Source organism: Saccoglossus kowalevskii, chromosome 1 (assembly GCF_978046115.1).
Source record: "Saccoglossus kowalevskii chromosome 1, keSacKowa6.1, whole genome shotgun sequence".
NCBI classification, from domain to species: Eukaryota; Metazoa; Hemichordata; class Enteropneusta; family Harrimaniidae; genus Saccoglossus; species Saccoglossus kowalevskii.
Window position 1 is genome coordinate 47,982,420 of NC_140641.1, and position 21,957 is coordinate 48,004,376.

Sequence of the window (21,957 nt, forward strand, 5' to 3'; positions counted from 1 at the left end):
TGTATGTACTGAATGTTTGAATTGTAGGAGATACATGTATGTACTGAATGTTTGAATTGTAGGAGATACATGTATGTACTGAATGTTTGAATTGTAGGAGATACATGTATGTACTGAATGTTTGAATTGTAGGAGATACATGTACATGTATGTACTGAATGTTTGGATTGTAGGAGATACATGTATGTACTGTATGTTTGAATTGTAGGATATACATGTATGTACTGAATGTTTAAATTGTAGGAGATACATGTATTTACTGAATGTTTGAATTGTAGGAGATACATGTATGTACTGAATGTTTGAATTGTAGGAGATACATGTACATGTATGTACTGAATGTTTGGATTGTAGGAGATACATGTATGTACTGAATGTTCAAATTGTAGGAGATACATGTATGTATTGAATGTTTGAATTGTAGGAGATACATGTATGTAATGTATGTTTAAATTGTAGGAGATACATGTATGTACTGAATGTTTGAATTGTAGGAGATACATGTATGTACCGAATGTTTAAATTGTAGTAGATACATGTATGTAATGAATGTTTGAATTGTAGGAGATACATGTATGTAATGAATGTTTAAATTGTAGGAGATACATGTCTGTACTGAATGTTTGAATTGTAGGAGATACATGTATGTACTGAATGTTTAAATTGTAGGAGATACATGTATGTACTGAATGTTTGAATTGTAGGAGATACATGTATGTACTGAATGTTTGAATTGTAGGAGATACATGTATGTAATGTATGTTTGAATTGTAGGAGATACATGTATGTACTGAATGTTTAAATTGTAGGAGATACATGTATGTACTGAATGTTTAAATTGTAGGAGATACATGTATGTACTGAATGTTTAAATTGTAGGAGATACATGTATGTACTGAATGTTTGAATTGTAGGAGATACATGTATGTACTGAATGTTTGAATTGTAGGAGATACATGTATGTAATGTATGTTTGAATTGTAGGAGATACATGTATGTACTGAATGTTTAAATTGTAGGAGATACATGTATGTACTGAATGTTTAAATTGTAGGAGATACATGTATGTAATGTATGTTTAAATTGTAGGAGATACATGTATGTACTGAATGTTTAAATTGTAGGAGATACATGTATGTAATGAATGTTTGAATTGTAGGAGATACATGTATGTACTGATTGTTTAAATTGTAGTAGATACATGTATGTAATGAATGTTTGAATTGTAGGAGATACATGTATGTAATGAATGTTTAAATTGTAGGAGATACATGTATGTACTGAATGTTTGAATTGTAGGAGATACATGTATGTACTGAATGTTTAAATTGTAGGAGATACATGTATGTACTGAATGTTTGAATTGTAGGAGATACATGTATGTACTGAATGTTTAAATTGTAGGAGATATATGTATGTACTGAATGTTTGAATTGTAGGAGATACATGTATGTACTGAATGTTTGAATTGTAGGAGATACATGTATGTACTGAATGTTTGAATTGTAGGAGATACATGTATGTACTGAATGTTTAAATTGTAGGAGATACATGTATGTACTGAATGTTTGAATTGTAGGAGATACATGTATGTACTGAATGTTTGAATTGTATGAGATACATGTATGTAATGAATGTTTGAATTGTTGGAGATACATGTACATGTATGTACTGAATGTTTGAATTGTAGGAGATACATGTATGTACTGAATGTTTGAATTGTAGGAGATACATGTACATGTACTGAATGTTTGAATTGTAGGAGATACATGTATGTACTGAATGTTTGAATTGTAGGAGATACATGTATGTACTGAATGTTTGAATTGTAGGAGATACATGTATGTACTGAATGTTTAAATTGTAGGAGATACATGTATGTACTGAATGTTTGAATTGTAGGAGATACATGTATGTACTGAATGTTTAAATTGTAGGAGATACATGTATGTACTGAATGTTTGAATTGTAGGAGATACATGTATGTACTGAATGTTTGAATTGTAGGAGATACATGTATGTACTGAATGTTTAAATTGTTGGAGATACATGTATGTACTGAATGTTTGAATTGTAGGAGATACATGTATGTACTGAATGTTTGAATTGTAGGAGATACATGTATGTACTGAATGTTTGAATTGTAGGAGATACATGTATGTACTGAATGTTTGAATTGTAGGAGATACATGTATGTACTGAATGTTTGAATTGTAGGAGATACATGTACATGTATGTACTGAATGTTTGGATTGTAGGAGATACATGTATGTACTGTATGTTTGAATTGTAGGATATACATGTATGTACTGAATGTTTAAATTGTAGGAGATACATGTATTTACTGAATGTTTGAATTGTAGGAGATACATGTATGTACTGAATGTTTGAATTGTAGGAGATACATGTACATGTATGTACTGAATGTTTGGATTGTAGGAGATACATGTATGTACTGAATGTTTAAATTGTAGGAGATATATGTATGTACTGAATGTTTGAATTGTAGGAGATACATGTATGTACTGAATGTTTGAATTGTAGGAGATACATGTATGTACTGAATGTTTGAATTGTAGGAGATACATGTATGTACTGAATGTTTAAATTGTAGGAGATACATGTATGTACTGAATGTTTGAATTGTAGGAGATACATGTATGTACTGAATGTTTGAATTGTATGAGATACATGTATGTAATGAATGTTTGAATTGTTGGAGATACATGTACATGTATATGTACTGAATGTTTGAATTGTAGGAGATACATGTATGTACTGAATGTTTGAATTGTAGGAGATACATGTACATGTATGTACTGAATGTTTGAATTGTAGGAGATACATGTATGTACTGAATGTTTGAATTGTAGGAGATACATGTATGTACTGAATGTTTGAATTGTAGGAGATACATGTATGTACTGAATGTTTAAATTGTAGGAGATACATGTATGTACTGAATGTTTGAATTGTAGGAGATACATGTATGTACTGAATGTTTAAATTGTAGGAGATACATGTATGTACTGAATGTTTGAATTGTAGGAGATACATGTATGTACTGAATGTTTGAATTGTAGGAGATACATGTATGTACTGAATGTTTAAATTGTTGGAGATACATGTATGTACTGAATGTTTGAATTGTAGGAGATACATGTATGTACTGAATGTTTGAATTGTAGGAGATACATGTATGTACTGAATGTTTGAATTGTAGGAGATACATGTATGTACTGAATGTTTGAATTGTAGGAGATACATGTATGTACTGAATGTTTGAATTGTAGGAGATACATGTACATGTATGTACTGAATGTTTGGATTGTAGGAGATACATGTATGTACTGTATGTTTGAATTGTAGGATATACATGTATGTACTGAATGTTTAAATTGTAGGAGATACATGTATTTACTGAATGTTTGAATTGTAGGAGATACATGTATGTACTGAATGTTTGAATTGTAGGAGATACATGTACATGTATGTACTGAATGTTTGGATTGTAGGAGATACATGTATGTACTGAATGTTTAAATTGTAGGAGATACATGTACATGTATGTACTGAATGTTTGAATTGTAGGAGATACATGTATGTACTGAATGTTTGAATTGTAGGAGATACATGTACATGTATGTACTGAATGTTTGGATTGTAGGAGATACATGTATGTACTGAATGTTTGAATTGTAGGAGATACATGTATGTACTGAATGTTTGAATTGTAGGAGATACATGTATGTACTGAATGTTTGAATTGTAGGAGATACATGTATGTACTGAATGTTTAAATTGTAGGAGATACATGTATGTACTGAATGTTTGAATTGTAGGAGATACATGTATGTACTGAATGTTTAAATTGTAGGAGATACATGTATGTACTGAATGTTTGAATTGTAGGAGATACATGTATGTACTGAATGTTTGAATTGTAGGAGATACATGTATGTACTGAATGTTTAAATTGTAGGAGATACATGTATGTACTGAATGTTTAAATTGTAGGAGATACATGTATGTAATGAATGTTTGAATTGTAGGAGATACATGTACATGTATGTACTGAATGTTTGAATTGTAGGAGATACATGTATGTACTGAATGTTTGAATTGTAGGAGATACATGTATGTAATGTATGTTTAAATTGTAGGATATACATGTATGTAATGTATGTTTAAATTGTAGGAGATACATGTATGTACTGAATGTTTGAATTGTAGGAGATACATGTACATGTATGTACTGAATGTTTGGATTGTAGGAGATACATGTATGTACTGTATGTTTGAATTGTAGGATATACATGTATGTACTGAATGTTTAAATTGTAGGAGATACATGTATTTACTGAATGTTTGAATTGTAGGAGATACATGTATGTACTGAATGTTTGAATTGTAGGAGATACATGTACATGTATGTACTGAATGTTTGGATTGTAGGAGATACATGTATGTACTGAATGTTTGAATTGTAGGAGATACATGTATGTACTGAATGTTTGAATTGTAGGAGATACATGTACATGTATGTACTGAATGTTTGGATTGTAGGAGATACATGTATGTACTGAATGTTTGAATTGTAGGAGATACATGTATGTACTGAATGTTTGAATTGTAGGAGATACATGTATGTACTGAATGTTTGAATTGTAGGAGATACATGTATGTACTGAATGTTTAAATTGTAGGAGATACATGTATGTACTGAATGTTTGAATTGTAGGAGATACATGTATGTACTGAATGTTTAAATTGTAGGAGATACATGTATGTACTGAATGTTTGAATTGTAGGAGATACATGTATGTACTGAATGTTTGAATTGTAGGAGATACATGTATGTACTGAATGTTTAAATTGTAGGAGATACATGTATGTACTGAATGTTTAAATTGTAGGAGATACATGTATGTAATGAATGTTTGAATTGTAGGAGATACATGTACATGTATGTACTGAATGTTTGAATTGTAGGAGATACATGTATGTACTGAATGTTTGAATTGTAGGAGATACATGTATGTAATGTATGTTTAAATTGTAGGATATACATGTATGTAATGTATGTTTAAATTGTAGGAGATACATGAATGTACTGAATGTTTAAATTGTAGGAGATACATGTATGTACTGAATGTTTGAATTGTAGGAGATACATGTATGTACTGAATGTTTAAATTGTAGGAGATACATGTATGTACTGAATGTTTGAATTGTAGGAGATACATGTATGTAATGAATGTTTGAATTGTAGGAGATACATGTATGTACTGAATGTTTGAATTGTAGGAGATACATGTATGTACTGAATGTTTAAATTGTAGGAGATACATGTATGTACTGAATGTTTAAATTGTAGGAGATACATGTATGTAATGAATGTTTGAATTGTAGGAGATACATGTATGTACTGAATGTTTAAATTGTAGGAGATACATGTATGTACTGAATGTTTGAATTGTAGGAGATACATGTATGTACTGAATGTTTAAATTGTAGGAGATATATGTATGTACTGAATGTTTGAATTGTAGGAGATACATGTATGTACTGAATGTTTGAATTGTAGGAGATACATGTATGTACTGAATGTTTGAATTGTAGGAGATACATGTATGTACTGAATGTTTAAATTGTAGGAGATACATGTATGTACTGAATGTTTGAATTGTAGGAGATACATGTATGTACTGAATGTTTGAATTGTATGAGATACATGTATGTAATGAATGTTTGAATTGTTGGAGATACATGTACATGTATGTACTGAATGTTTGAATTGTAGGAGATACATGTATGTACTGAATGTTTGAATTGTAGGAGATACATGTACATGTACTGAATGTTTGAATTGTAGGAGATACATGTATGTACTGAATGTTTGAATTGTAGGAGATACATGTATGTACTGAATGTTTGAATTGTAGGAGATACATGTATGTACTGAATGTTTAAATTGTAGGAGATACATGTATGTACTGAATGTTTGAATTGTAGGAGATACATGTATGTACTGAATGTTTAAATTGTAGGAGATACATGTATGTACTGAATGTTTGAATTGTAGGAGATACATGTATGTACTGAATGTTTGAATTGTAGGAGATACATGTATGTACTGAATGTTTAAATTGTTGGAGATACATGTATGTACTGAATGTTTGAATTGTAGGAGATACATGTATGTACTGAATGTTTGAATTGTAGGAGATACATGTATGTACTGAATGTTTGAATTGTAGGAGATACATGTATGTACTGAATGTTTGAATTGTAGGAGATACATGTATGTACTGAATGTTTGAATTGTAGGAGATACATGTACATGTATGTACTGAATGTTTGGATTGTAGGAGATACATGTATGTACTGTATGTTTGAATTGTAGGATATACATGTATGTACTGAATGTTTAAATTGTAGGAGATACATGTATTTACTGAATGTTTGAATTGTAGGAGATACATGTATGTACTGAATGTTTGAATTGTAGGAGATACATGTACATGTATGTACTGAATGTTTGGATTGTAGGAGATACATGTATGTACTGAATGTTTAAATTGTAGGAGATATATGTATGTACTGAATGTTTGAATTGTAGGAGATACATGTATGTACTGAATGTTTGAATTGTAGGAGATACATGTATGTACTGAATGTTTGAATTGTAGGAGATACATGTATGTACTGAATGTTTAAATTGTAGGAGATACATGTATGTACTGAATGTTTGAATTGTAGGAGATACATGTATGTACTGAATGTTTGAATTGTATGAGATACATGTATGTAATGAATGTTTGAATTGTTGGAGATACATGTACATGTATATGTACTGAATGTTTGAATTGTAGGAGATACATGTATGTACTGAATGTTTGAATTGTAGGAGATACATGTACATGTATGTACTGAATGTTTGAATTGTAGGAGATACATGTATGTACTGAATGTTTGAATTGTAGGAGATACATGTATGTACTGAATGTTTGAATTGTAGGAGATACATGTATGTACTGAATGTTTAAATTGTAGGAGATACATGTATGTACTGAATGTTTGAATTGTAGGAGATACATGTATGTACTGAATGTTTAAATTGTAGGAGATACATGTATGTACTGAATGTTTGAATTGTAGGAGATACATGTATGTACTGAATGTTTGAATTGTAGGAGATACATGTATGTACTGAATGTTTAAATTGTTGGAGATACATGTATGTACTGAATGTTTGAATTGTAGGAGATACATGTATGTACTGAATGTTTGAATTGTAGGAGATACATGTATGTACTGAATGTTTGAATTGTAGGAGATACATGTATGTACTGAATGTTTGAATTGTAGGAGATACATGTATGTACTGAATGTTTGAATTGTAGGAGATACATGTACATGTATGTACTGAATGTTTGGATTGTAGGAGATACATGTATGTACTGTATGTTTGAATTGTAGGATATACATGTATGTACTGAATGTTTAAATTGTAGGAGATACATGTATTTACTGAATGTTTGAATTGTAGGAGATACATGTATGTACTGAATGTTTGAATTGTAGGAGATACATGTACATGTATGTACTGAATGTTTGGATTGTAGGAGATACATGTATGTACTGAATGTTTAAATTGTAGGAGATACATGTACATGTATGTACTGAATGTTTGAATTGTAGGAGATACATGTATGTACTGAATGTTTGAATTGTAGGAGATACATGTACATGTATGTACTGAATGTTTGGATTGTAGGAGATACATGTATGTACTGAATGTTTGAATTGTAGGAGATACATGTATGTACTGAATGTTTGAATTGTAGGAGATACATGTATGTACTGAATGTTTGAATTGTAGGAGATACATGTATGTACTGAATGTTTAAATTGTAGGAGATACATGTATGTACTGAATGTTTGAATTGTAGGAGATACATGTATGTACTGAATGTTTAAATTGTAGGAGATACATGTATGTACTGAATGTTTGAATTGTAGGAGATACATGTATGTACTGAATGTTTGAATTGTAGGAGATACATGTATGTACTGAATGTTTGAATTGTAGGAGATACATGTATGTACTGAATGTTTAAATTGTAGGAGATACATGTATGTACTGAATGTTTGAATTGTAGGAGATACATGTATGTACTGAATGTTTAAATTGTAGGAGATACATGTATGTACTGAATGTTTGAATTGTAGGAGATACATGTATGTAATGAATGTTTGAATTGTAGGAGATACATGTATGTAATGAATGTTTGAATTGTAGGAGATACATGTATGTACTGAATGTTTGAATTGTAGGAGATACATGTATGTACTGAATGTTTGAATTGTAGGAGATACATGTATGTACTGAATGTTTGAATTGTAGGAGATACATGTATGTACTGAATGTTTGAATTGTAGGAGATACATGTATGTACTGAATGTTTGAATTGTAGGAGATACATGTATGTACTGAATGTTTGAATTGTAGGAGATACATGTATGTAATGTATGTTTGAATTGTAGGAGATACATGTATGTACTGAATGTTTAAATTGTAGGAGATACATGTATGTAATGTATGTTTAAATTGTAGGAGATACATGTATGTACTGAATGTTTAAATTGTAGGAGATACATGTATGTAATGAATGTTTGAATTGTAGGAGATACATGTATGTACTGAATGTTTAAATTGTAGTAGATACATGTATGTAATGAATGTTTGAATTGTAGGAGATACATGTATGTAATGAATGTTTGAATTGTAGGAGATACATGTACATGTATGTACTGAATGTTTGGATTGTAGGAGATACATGTATGTACTGAATGTTTGAATTGTAGGAGATACATGTATGTACTGAATGTTTGAATTGTAGGAGATACCATGTATGTACTGAATGTTTGAATTGTAGGAGATACATGTATGTACTGAATGTTTAAATTGTAGGAGATACATGTATGTACTGAATGTTTGAATTGTAGGAGATACATGTATGTACTGAATGTTTAAATTGTAGGAGATACATGTATGTACTGAATGTTTGAATTGTAGGAGATACATGTATGTACTGAATGTTTGAATTGTAGGAGATACATGTATGTACTGAATGTTTGAATTGTAGGAGATACATGTACATGTATGTACTGAATGTTTAAATTGTAGGAGATACATGTATGTACTGAATGTTTGAATTGTGAATTGTAGGAGATACATGTATGTACTGAATGTTTAAATTGTAGGAGATACATGTATGTACTGAATGTTTGAATTGTAGGAGATACATGTATGTAATGAATGTTTGAATTGTAGGAGATACATGTATGTAATGAATGTTTGAATTGTAGGAGATACATGTATGTAATGAATGTTTGAATTGTAGGAGATACATGTATGTAATGAATGTTTTGAATTGTAGGAGATACATGTATGTACTGAATGTTTGAATTGTAGAGATACATGTATGTACTGAATGTTTGAATTGTAGGAGATACATGTATGTACTGAATGTTTGGAATTGTAGGAGATACATGTATGTACTGAATGTTTGAATTGTAGGAGATACATGTATGTACTGAATGTTTGAATTGTAGGAGATACATGTATGTAATGTATGTTTGAATTGTAGGAGATACATGTATGTACTGAATGTTTAAATTGTAGGAGATACATGTATGTACTGAATGTTTAAATTGTAGGAGATACATGTATGTACTGAATGTTTGAATTGTAGGAGATACATGTATGTAATGTATGTTTAAATTGTAGGAGATACATGTATGTACTGAATGTTTAAATTGTAGGAGATACATGTATGTAATGAATGTTTGAATTGTAGGAGATACATGTATGTACTGAATGTTTAAATTGTAGTAGATACATGTATGTAATGAATGTTTGAATTGTAGGAGATACATGTATGTAATGAATGTTTAAATTGTAGGAGATACATGTATGTACTGAATGTTTGAATTGTAGGAGATACATGTATGTACTGAATGTTTAAATTGTAGGAGATACATGTATGTACTGAATGTTTGAATTGTAGGAGATACATGTATGTACTGAATGTTTGAATTGTAGGAGATACATGTATGTACTGAATGTTTGAATTGTAGGAGATACATGTATGTACTGAATGTTTGAATTGTAGGAGATACATGTATGTACTGAATGTTTGAATTGTAGGAGATACATGTACATGTATGTACTGAATGTTTGGATTGTAGGAGATACATGTATGTACTGAATGTTTGAATTGTAGGAGATACATGTATGTACTGAATGTTTGAATTGTAGGAGATACATGTATGTACTGAATGTTTGAATTGTAGGAGATACATGTATGTACTGAATGTTTGGATTGTAGGAGATACATGTATGTACTGAATGTTTAAATTGTAGGAGATACATGTATGTACTGAATGTTTAAATTGTAGGAGATACATGTATGTACTGAATGTTTGAATTGTAGGAGATACATGTATGTACTGAATGTTTGAATTGTAGGAGATACATGTATGTACTGAATGTTTGGATTGTAGGAGATACATGTATGTACTGAATGTTTAAATTGTAGGAGATACATGTATGTACTGAATGTTTAAATTGTAGGAGATACATGTATGTAATGAATGTTTGAATTGTAGGAGATACATGTATGTAATGAATGTTTGAATTGTAGGAGATACATGTATGTACTGAATGTTTGAATTGTAGGAGATACATGTATGTAATGAATGTTTGAATTGTAGGAGATACATGTATGTAATGAATGTTTGAATTGTAGGAGATACATGTATGTAATGAATGTTTGAATTGTAGGAGATACATGTATGTAATGAATGTTTGAATTGTAGGAGATACATGTATGTACTGAATGTTTGAATTGTAGGAGATACATGTATGTACTGAATGTTTGAATTGTAGGAGATACATGTATGTACTGAATGTTTGAATTGTAGGAGATATATGTATGTACTGAATGTTTGAATTGTAGGAGATACATGTATGTACTGAATGTTTGAATTGTAGGAGATACATGTATGTAATGTATGTTTGAATTGTAGGAGATACATGTATGTACTGAATGTTTAAATTGTAGGAGATACATGTATGTACTGAATGTTTGAATTGTAGGAGATACATGTATGTAATGTATGTTTGAATTGTAGGAGATACATGTATGTACTGAATGTTTAAATTGTAGGAGATACATGTATGTACTGAATGTTTGAATTGTAGGAGATACATGTATGTAATGTATGTTTAAATTGTAGGAGATACATGTATGTACTGAATGTTTAAATTGTAGTAGATACATGTATGTAATGAATGTTTGAATTGTAGGAGATACATGTATGTAATGAATGTTTAAATTGTAGGAGATACATGTATGTACTGAATGTTTGAATTGTAGGAGATACATGTATGTACTGAATGTTTAAATTGTAGGAGATACATGTATGTACTGAATGTTTGAATTGTAGGAGATACATGTATGTAATGAATGTTTGAATTGTAGGAGATACATGTACATGTATGTACTGAATGTTTGAATTGTAGGAGATACATGTATGTACTGAATGTTTGAATTGTAGGAGATACATGTACATGTATGTACTGAATGTTTGGATTGTAGGAGGTACATGTATGTACTGAATGTTTGAATTGTAGGAGATACATGTATGTACTGAATGTTTGAATTGTAGGAGATACATGTATGTACTGAATGTTTGAATTGTAGGAGATACATGTACATGTATGTACTGAATGTTTGGATTGTAGGAGATACATGTATGTACTGAATGTTTGAATTGTACGAGATACATGTATGTACTGAATGTTTGAATTGTAGGAGATACATGTATGTACTGAATGTTTGAATTGTAGGAGATACATGTACATGTATGTACTGAATGTTTGGATTGTAGGAGATACATGTATGTACTGAATGTTTAAATTGTAGGAGATACATGTATGTACTGAATGTTTAAATTGTAGGAGATACATGGATGTACTGAATGTTTGAATTGTAGGAGATACATGTATGTACTGAATGTTTGGATTGTAGGAGATACATGTATGTACTGAATGTTTAAATTGTAGGAGATACATGTATGTACTGAATGTTTAAATTGTAGGAGATACATGTATGTAATGAATGTTTGAATTGTAGGAGATACATGTATGTAATGAATGTTTGAATTGTAGGAGATACATGTATGTACTGAATGTTTGAATTGTAGGAGATACATGTATGTACTGAATGTTTGAATTGTAGGAGATACATGTATGTACTGAATGTTTGAATTGTAGGAGATACATGTACATGTATGTACTGAATGTTTGAATTGTAGGAGATACATGTATGTACTGAATGTTTGAATTGTAGGAGATACATGTATGTAATGTATGTTTAAATTGTAGGATATACATGTATGTAATGTATGTTTAAATTGTAGGAGATACATGAATGTACTGAATGTTTAAATTGTAGGAGATACATGTATGTACTGAATGTTTGAATTGTAGGAGATACATGTATGTACTGAATGTTTAAATTGTAGGAGATACATGTATGTACTGAATGTTTGAATTGTAGGAGATACATGTATGTAATGAATGTTTGAATTGTAGGAGATACATGTATGTACTGAATGTTTGAATTGTAGGAGATACATGTATGTACTGAATGTTTAAATTGTAGGAGATACATGTATGTACTGAATGTTTGAATTGTAGGAGATACATGTATGTACTGAATGTTTGAATTGTAGGAGATACATGTATGTACTGAATGTTTGAATTGTAGGAGATACATGTATGTAATGTATGTTTGAATTGTAGGAGATACATGTATGTACTGAATGTTTAAATTGTAGGAGATACATGTATGTACTGAATGTTTAAATTGTAGGAGATACATGTATGTACTGAATGTTTGAATTGTAGGAGATACATGTATGTAATGTATGTTTAAATTGTAGGAGATACATGTATGTACTGAATGTTTAAATTGTAGGAGATACATGTATGTAATGAATGTTTGAATTGTAGGAGATACATGTATGTACTGAATGTTTAAATTGTAGTAGATACATGTATGTAATGAATGTTTGAATTGTAGGAGATACATGTATGTAATGAATGTTTAAATTGTAGGAGATACATGTATGTACTGAATGTTTGAATTGTAGGAGATACATGTATGTACTGAATGTTTAAATTGTAGGAGATACATGTATGTACTGAATGTTTGAATTGTAGGAGATACATGTATGTACTGAATGTTTGAATTGTAGGAGATACATGTATGTACTGAATGTTTGAATTGTAGGAGATACATGTATGTACTGAATGTTTGAATTGTAGGAGATACATGTATGTACTGAATGTTTGAATTGTAGGAGATACATGTACATGTATGTACTGAATGTTTGGATTGTAGGAGATACATGTATGTACTGAATGTTTGAATTGTAGGAGATACATGTATGTACTGAATGTTTGAATTGTAGGAGATACATGTATGTACTGAATGTTTGAATTGTAGGAGATACATGTATGTACTGAATGTTTGGATTGTAGGAGATACATGTATGTACTGAATGTTTAAATTGTAGGAGATACATGTATGTACTGAATGTTTAAATTGTAGGAGATACATGTATGTACTGAATGTTTGAATTGTAGGAGATACATGTATGTACTGAATGTTTGAATTGTAGGAGATACATGTATGTACTGAATGTTTGGATTGTAGGAGATACATGTATGTACTGAATGTTTAAATTGTAGGAGATACATGTATGTACTGAATGTTTAAATTGTAGGAGATACATGTATGTAATGAATGTTTGAATTGTAGGAGATACATGTATGTAATGAATGTTTGAATTGTAGGAGATACATGTATGTACTGAATGTTTGAATTGTAGGAGATACATGTATGTAATGAATGTTTGAATTGTAGGAGATACATGTATGTAATGAATGTTTGAATTGTAGGAGATACATGTATGTAATGAATGTTTGAATTGTAGGAGATACATGTATGTAATGAATGTTTGAATTGTAGGAGATACATGTATGTACTGAATGTTTGAATTGTAGGAGATACATGTATGTACTGAATGTTTGAATTGTAGGAGATACATGTATGTACTGAATGTTTGAATTGTAGGAGATACATGTATGTAATGAATGTTTGAATTGTAGGAGATACATGTATGTAATGAATGTTTGAATTGTAGGAGATACATGTATGTAATGAATGTTTGAATTGTAGGAGATACATGTATGTACTGAATGTTTGAATTGTAGGAGATACATGTATGTACTGAATGTTTGAATTGTAGGAGATACATGTATGTACTGAATGTTTGAATTGTAGGAGATATATGTATGTACTGAATGTTTGAATTGTAGGAGATACATGTATGTACTGAATGTTTGAATTGTAGGAGATACATGTATGTAATGTATGTTTGAATTGTAGGAGATACATGTATGTACTGAATGTTTAAATTGTAGGAGATACATGTATGTACTGAATGTTTAAATTGTAGGAGATACATGTATGTACTGAATGTTTGAATTGTAGGAGATACATGTATGTAATGTATGTTTAAATTGTAGGAGATACATGTATGTACTGAATGTTTAAATTGTAGTAGATACATGTATGTAATGAATGTTTGAATTGTAGGAGATACATGTATGTAATGAATGTTTAAATTGTAGGAGATACATGTATGTACTGAATGTTTGAATTGTAGGAGATACATGTATGTACTGAATGTTTAAATTGTAGGAGATACATGTATGTACTGAATGTTTGAATTGTAGGAGATACATGTATGTAATGAATGTTTGAATTGTAGGAGATACATGTACATGTATGTACTGAATGTTTGAATTGTAGGAGATACATGTATGTACTGAATGTTTGAATTGTAGGAGATACATGTACATGTATGTACTGAATGTTTGGATTGTAGGAGGTACATGTATGTACTGAATGTTTGAATTGTAGGAGATACATGTATGTACTGAATGTTTGAATTGTAGGAGATACATGTATGTACTGAATGTTTGAATTGTAGGAGATACATGTACATGTATGTACTGAATGTTTGGATTGTAGGAGATACATGTATGTACTGAATGTTTGAATTGTAGGAGATACATGTATGTACTGAATGTTTGAATTGTAGGAGATACATGTATGTACTGAATGTTTGAATTGTAGGAGATACATGTACATGTATGTACTGAATGTTTGGATTGTAGGAGATACATGTATGTACTGAATGTTTAAATTGTAGGAGATACATGTATGTACTGAATGTTTAAATTGTAGGAGATACATGGATGTACTGAATGTTTGAATTGTAGGAGATACATGTATGTACTGAATGTTTGGATTGTAGGAGATACATGTATGTACTGAATGTTTAAATTGTAGGAGATACATGTATGTACTGAATGTTTAAATTGTAGGAGATACATGTATGTAATGAATGTTTGAATTGTAGGAGATACATGTATGTAATGAATGTTTGAATTGTAGGAGATACATGTATGTACTGAATGTTTGAATTGTAGGAGATACATGTATGTACTGAATGTTTGAATTGTAGGAGATACATGTATGTACTGAATGTTTGAATTGTAGGAGATACATGTACATGTATGTACTGAATGTTTGAATTGTAGGAGATACATGTATGTACTGAATGTTTGAATTGTAGGAGATACATGTATGTAATGTATGTTTAAATTGTAGGATATACATGTATGTAATGTATGTTTAAATTGTAGGAGATACATGAATGTACTGAATGTTTAAATTGTAGGAGATACATGTATGTACTGAATGTTTGAATTGTAGGAGATACATGTATGTACTGAATGTTTAAATTGTAGGAGATACATGTATGTACTGAATGTTTGAATTGTAGGAGATACATGTATGTAATGAATGTTTGAATTGTAGGAGATACATGTATGTACTGAATGTTTGAATTGTAGGAGATACATGTATGTACTGAATGTTTAAATTGTAGGAGATACATGTATGTACTGAATGTTTAAATTGTAGGAGATACATGTATGTACTGAATGTTTGAATTGTAGGAGATACATGTATGTACTGAATGTTTGAATTGTAGGAGATACATGTATGTACTGAATGTTTGAATTGTAGGAGATACATGTATGTAATGAATGTTTGAATTGTAGGAGATACATGTATGTACTGAATGTTTGAATTGTAGGAGATACATGTATGTACTGAATGTTTGAATTGTAGGAGATACATGTATGTAATGAATGTTTAAATTGTAGGAGATACATGTATGTAATGTATGTTTGAATTGTAGGAGATACATGTATGTAATGAATGTTTAAATTGTAGGAGATACATGTATGTACTGTATGTTTGAATTGTAGGAGATACATGTATGTACTGAATGTTTAAATTGTAGGAGATACATGTATGTACTGAATGTTTGAATTGTAGGAGATACATGTATGTACTGAATGTTTGAATTGTAGGAGATACATGTATGTACTGAATGTTTGAATTGTAGGAGATACATGTATGTACTGAATGTTTGAATTGTAGGAGATACATGTATGTACTGAATGTTTGAATTGTAGGAGATACATGTATGTAATGAATGTTTAAATTGTATGAGATACATGTATGTACTGTATGTTTGAATTGTAGGAGATACATGTATGTACTGAATGTTTAAATTGTAGGAGATACATGTATGTACTGAATGTTTAAATTGTAGGAGATACATGTGTGTACTGAATGTTTGAATTGTAGGAGATACATGTATGTACTGAATGTTTGAATTGTAGGAGATACATGTATGTAATGAATGTTTGAATTGTAGGAGATACATGTATGTACTGAATGTTTGAATTGTAGGAGATACATGTATGTACTGAATGTTTGAGTTGTAGGAGATACATGTATGTAATGAATGTTTAAATTGTAGGAGATACATGTATGTAATGTATGTTTAAATTGTAGGAGATACATGTTTCTACTGAATGTTTGAGTTTGAAATATAAGGTAGTAGCTATTTGGCTATTCAATGTAGTATCTGGTAGCTGTTACAACTGGTGGCTATTTCATGGAGAAGTTTTTAAGCTGTGTAACTTTACACTGGAAATATTTTGTGATCAAAACCTAGGCATTCAGAATGACATTGATTTATATTTTATTCATTTCATCTCTAGCGACGAATAAGAGAAGAATGGGAAGAAAGAGAAAGACTGGAGAAAGAAGAAAATGATAAAAAGGCAGAAAAGGATAAAAAGATTGAGGTGACAACAGTTGTGAGATGCATTCTCAGAAAAGATATATCCAAATATAAATTTGTAAAAAATGAATTGAAGTTGCTGGGTTATATAGGTTATGTAGTGTTCTTAGTATGTTGGCACAGTTACAAATACAGATAATAATAATAACTAGCTCTTGTTAACTAGCACTGAACTGGATACATGGCAAATCAAGTGAGTTACAATGATTGTTGGCAGGAAAGGTATATAACTATTAATTACCAGAAATTGAGTGAATCATTCCTATTGTGTGGTATAATAGTCTCAGATTATGTCAAAAATGTGCTATTAAGTGTCACCAGAATAGTGCATAACTTGACTGTGGTACATCTGCCAGCAAGTGTCACCAGTGCAGTGCATAACTTGACTGTAGTACATCTGCCAGCAAGTGTCACCAGTGCAATGCATAACTTGACTGTAGTACATCTGCCAGCATGTGTCACCAGTGCAGTGTATAACTTGACTGTAGTACATCTGCCAGCAAGTGCCACCAGTGCAGTGCATAACTTGACTGTGGTACATCTGTCAGCAAGTGTCACCAGTGCAGTGCGTAACTTGACTGTGGTACATCTGCCAGCAAGTGCCACCAGTGCAGTGCATAACTTGACTGTAGTACATCTGCCAGCATGTGTCACCAGTGTAGTGCATAACTTGACTGTGCTACATCTGTCAGCAAGTGTCACCAGTGCAGTGCATAACTTGACTGTGGTACATCTGCCAGCAAGTGTCACCAGTGCAGTGCATAACTTGACTGTGGTACATCTGTCAGCAAGTGCCACCAGTGCAGTGCATAACTTGACTTTGGTACATCTGCCAGCAAGTGTCACCAGTGCAGTGCATAACTTGACTGTGGTACATCTGTCAGCAAGTGCCACCAGTGCAGTGCATAACTTGACTGTAGTACATCTGCCAGCATGTGTCACCAGTGCAGTGCATAACTTGACTGTGGTACATCTGCCAGCCAGTGTCACCAGTGCAGTGTATAACTTGACTGTGGTACATCTGTCAGCAAGTGTCACCTGTGCAGTGCGTAACTTGACTGTGGTACATCTGCCAGCAAGTGCCACCAATGCAGTGCATAACTTGACTGTAGTACATCTGCCAGCAAGTGCCACCAATGCAGTGTATAACTTGACTGTAGTACATCTGCCAGCATGTGTCACCTGTGCAGTGTATAACTTGACTGTAGTACATCTGCCAGCAAGTGCCACCAGTGCAGTGCATAACTTGACTGTAGTACATCTGCCAGCAAGTGCCACCAGTGCAGTGCATAACTTGACTGTAGTACATCTGCCAGCATGTGTCACCAGTGCAGTGTATAACTTGACTGTGGTACATCTGCCAGCAAGTGCCACTAGTGCAGTGCATACCTTGACTGTAGTACATCTGCCAGCATGTGTCACCAGTGCAGTGCATAACTTGACTGTGGTACATCTGCCAGCAAGTGCCACCAGTGCAGTGCATAACTTGACTGTAGTACATCTGCCAACATGTGTCACCAGTGCAGTGTATAACTTGACTGTGGTACATCTGTCAACAAGTGTCACCAGTGCAGTGCGTAACTTGACTGTAGTACATCTGCCAGCATGTGTCACCAGTGCAGTGCATAACTTGACTGTGGTACATCTGCCAGCAAGTGTCACCAGTGCAGTGTATAACATGACTGTGGTACATCTGCCAGCAAGTGTCACCAGTGCAGTGTATAACTTGACTGTGGTACATCTGCCAGCAAGTGTCACCAGTGCAGTGTATAACTTGACTGTGGTATATCTGCCAGCAAGTGTCACCAGTGCAGTGTATAACTTGACTGTAGTACATCTGCCAGCATGTGTCACCAGTGCAGTGCATAACTTGACTGTGGTACATCTGCCAGCAAGTGCCACCAGTGCAGTGCATAACTTGACTGTAGTACATCTGCCAACATGTGTCACCAGTGCAGTGTATAACTTGACTGTGGTACATCTGTCAACAAGTGTCACCAGTGCAGTGCGTAACTTGACTGTAGTACATCTGCCAGCATGTGTCACCAGTGCAGTGCATAACTTGACTGTGGTACATCTGCCAGCAAGTGTCACCAGTGCAGTGTATAACATGACTGTGGTACATCTGCCAGCAAGTGTCACCAGTGCAGTGTATAACTTGACTGTGGTACATCTGCCAGCAAGTGTCACCAGTGCAGTGTATAACTTGACTGTGGTATATCTGCCAGCAAGTGTCACCAGTGCAGTGTATAACTTGACTGTGGTATATCTGCCAGCATGTGTCACCAATGCAGTGCATAACTTGACTGTAGTACATCTGCCAGCAAGTGTCACCAGTACAGTGTATAACTTGACTGTAGTACATCTGCCAGCAAGTGCCACCAGTGCAGTGTATAACCTGACTGTAGTACATCTGCCAGCATGTGTCACCAGTGCAGTGTATAACCTGACTGTAGTACACCTGCTAGCAAGTGTCACCAGTGCAGTGTATAACTTGACTGTAGTACATCTGCCAGCATGTGTCACCAGTGCAGTGTATAACATGACTGTAGTACATCTGTCAGCAAGTGTCACCAATGCAGTGCATAACTTGACTGTAGTACATCTGTCAGCAAGTGTCACCAATGCAGTGTATAACCTGACTGTAGTACATCTGCCCGCAAGTGTCACCAGTGCAGTGTATAACTTGACTGTAGTACATCTCCCAGCATGTGTCACCAATGCATTGTATAACCTGACTGTAGTACATCTGCCAGCATGTGTCACCAGTGCAGTGTATAACCTGACTGTAGTACATCTGCCAGCAAGTGTCACCAGTGCAGTGTATAACTTGACTGTAGTATATCTGCCAGCATGTGTCACCAGTGCAGTGTATAACATGACTGTAGTACATCTGTCAGCAAGTGTCACCAATGCAGTGTATAACCTGACTGTAGTACATCTGCCAGCAAGTGTCACCAGTGCAGTGTATAACTTGACTGTAGTACATCTGCCAGCATGTGTCACCAGTGCAATGTATAACATGACTGTAGTACATCTGTCAGAAAGTGTCACCAATGCAGTGCGTAACCTGACTGTAGTACATCTGCCAGCAAGTGTCACCAGTGCAGTGTATAACTTGACTGTGGTATATCTGCCAGCAAGTGTCACCAGTGCAGTGTATAACTTGACTGTGGTATATCTGCCAGCATGTGTCACCAATGCAGTGCATAACTTGACTGTAGTACATCTGCCAGCAAGTGTCACCAGTACAGTGTATAACTTGACTGTAGTACATCTGCCAGCAAGTGCCACCAGTGCAGTGTATAACCTGACTGTAGTACATCTGCCAGCATGTGTCACCAGTGCAGGGTATAACCTGACTGTAGTACATCTGCTAGCAAGTGTCACCAGTGCAGGGTATAACTTGACTAGTACATCTGCCAGCATGTGTCACCAGTGCAGTCTATAACTTGACTGTAGTACATCTGCCAGTAAGTGTCACCAGTGCAGTGTATAACTGGACTGTGGTACATCTGTCAGCAAGTGTCACCAGTGCAGTGCGTAACTTGACTGTGGTACATCTGCCAGCAAGTGCCACCAGTGTAGTGCATAACTTGACTGTAGTACATCTGCTAGCAAGTGTCACCAGTGCAGGGTATAACTTGACTGTAGTACATCTGCCAGCATGTGTCACCAGTGCAGTGCGTAACTTGACTGTAGTACATCTGCCAGCATGTGTCACCAGTGCAGTGCATAACTTGACTGTGGTACATCTGCCAGCAAGTGCCAGCAAGTGTCACCAGTGCAGTGTATAACTTGACTGTGGTATATCTGCAAGCAAGTGTCACCAGTGCAGTGTATAACTTGACTGTGGTACATCTGCCAGCAAGTGCCAGCAAGTGTCACCAGTGCAGTGTATAACTTGACTGTGGTATATCTGCCAGCATGTGTCACCAATGCAGTGCTTAACTTGACTGTACTACATCTGCCAGCATGTGTCACCAGTGCAGTGTATAACCTGACTGTAGTACATCTGCCAGCATGTGCCACCAATGCAGTGCATAACATGACTGTGGTACATCTGCCAGCATGTGCCACCAATGCAGTGCATAACTTGACAGTGGTACATCTGCCAGCAAGTGCCACCAATGCATTGTATAACTTGACTGTAGTACATCTGCCAGCAAGTGCCACCAATGCAGTGTATAACTTGACTGTGGTACATCTGCCAGCAAGTGCCACCAATGCAGTGCATAACTTGACTGTAGTACATCTGCCAGCAAGTGCCACCAATGCAGTGTATAACTTGACTGTAGTACATCTGCCAGCATGTGTCACCTGTGCAGTGTATAACTTGACTGTAGTACATCTGCCAGCAAGTGCCACCAGTGCAGTGCATAACTTGACTGTAGTACATCTGCCAGCATGTGTCACCAGTGCAGTCTATAACTTGACTGTGGTACATCTGCCAGCAAGTGCCACTAGTGCAGTGCATAACTTGACTGTAGTACATCTGCCAGCATGTGTCACCAGTGCAGTGCATAACTTGACTGTGGTACATCTGCCAGCAAGTGCCACCAGTGCAGTGCATAACTTGACTGTAGT

At 33.6% G+C, this 21,957-nt stretch overlaps 1 protein-coding gene across 1 annotated transcript in view; it reads left to right on the forward strand.

Moving 5' to 3' along the window:
• The window catches only part of LOC100377890 (uncharacterized), a 168,980-nt gene that overhangs the window by 57,444 nt on the left and 89,579 nt on the right, over positions 1 to 21,957 (forward strand). Inside the window, exon 5 of the mRNA XM_085502709.1 lies at positions 17,288 to 17,374. Within this exon, the coding sequence (XP_085358835.1) occupies positions 17,288 to 17,374 (87 nt within the window). The remainder of the gene's footprint in view (positions 1 to 17,287; positions 17,375 to 21,957) is intronic.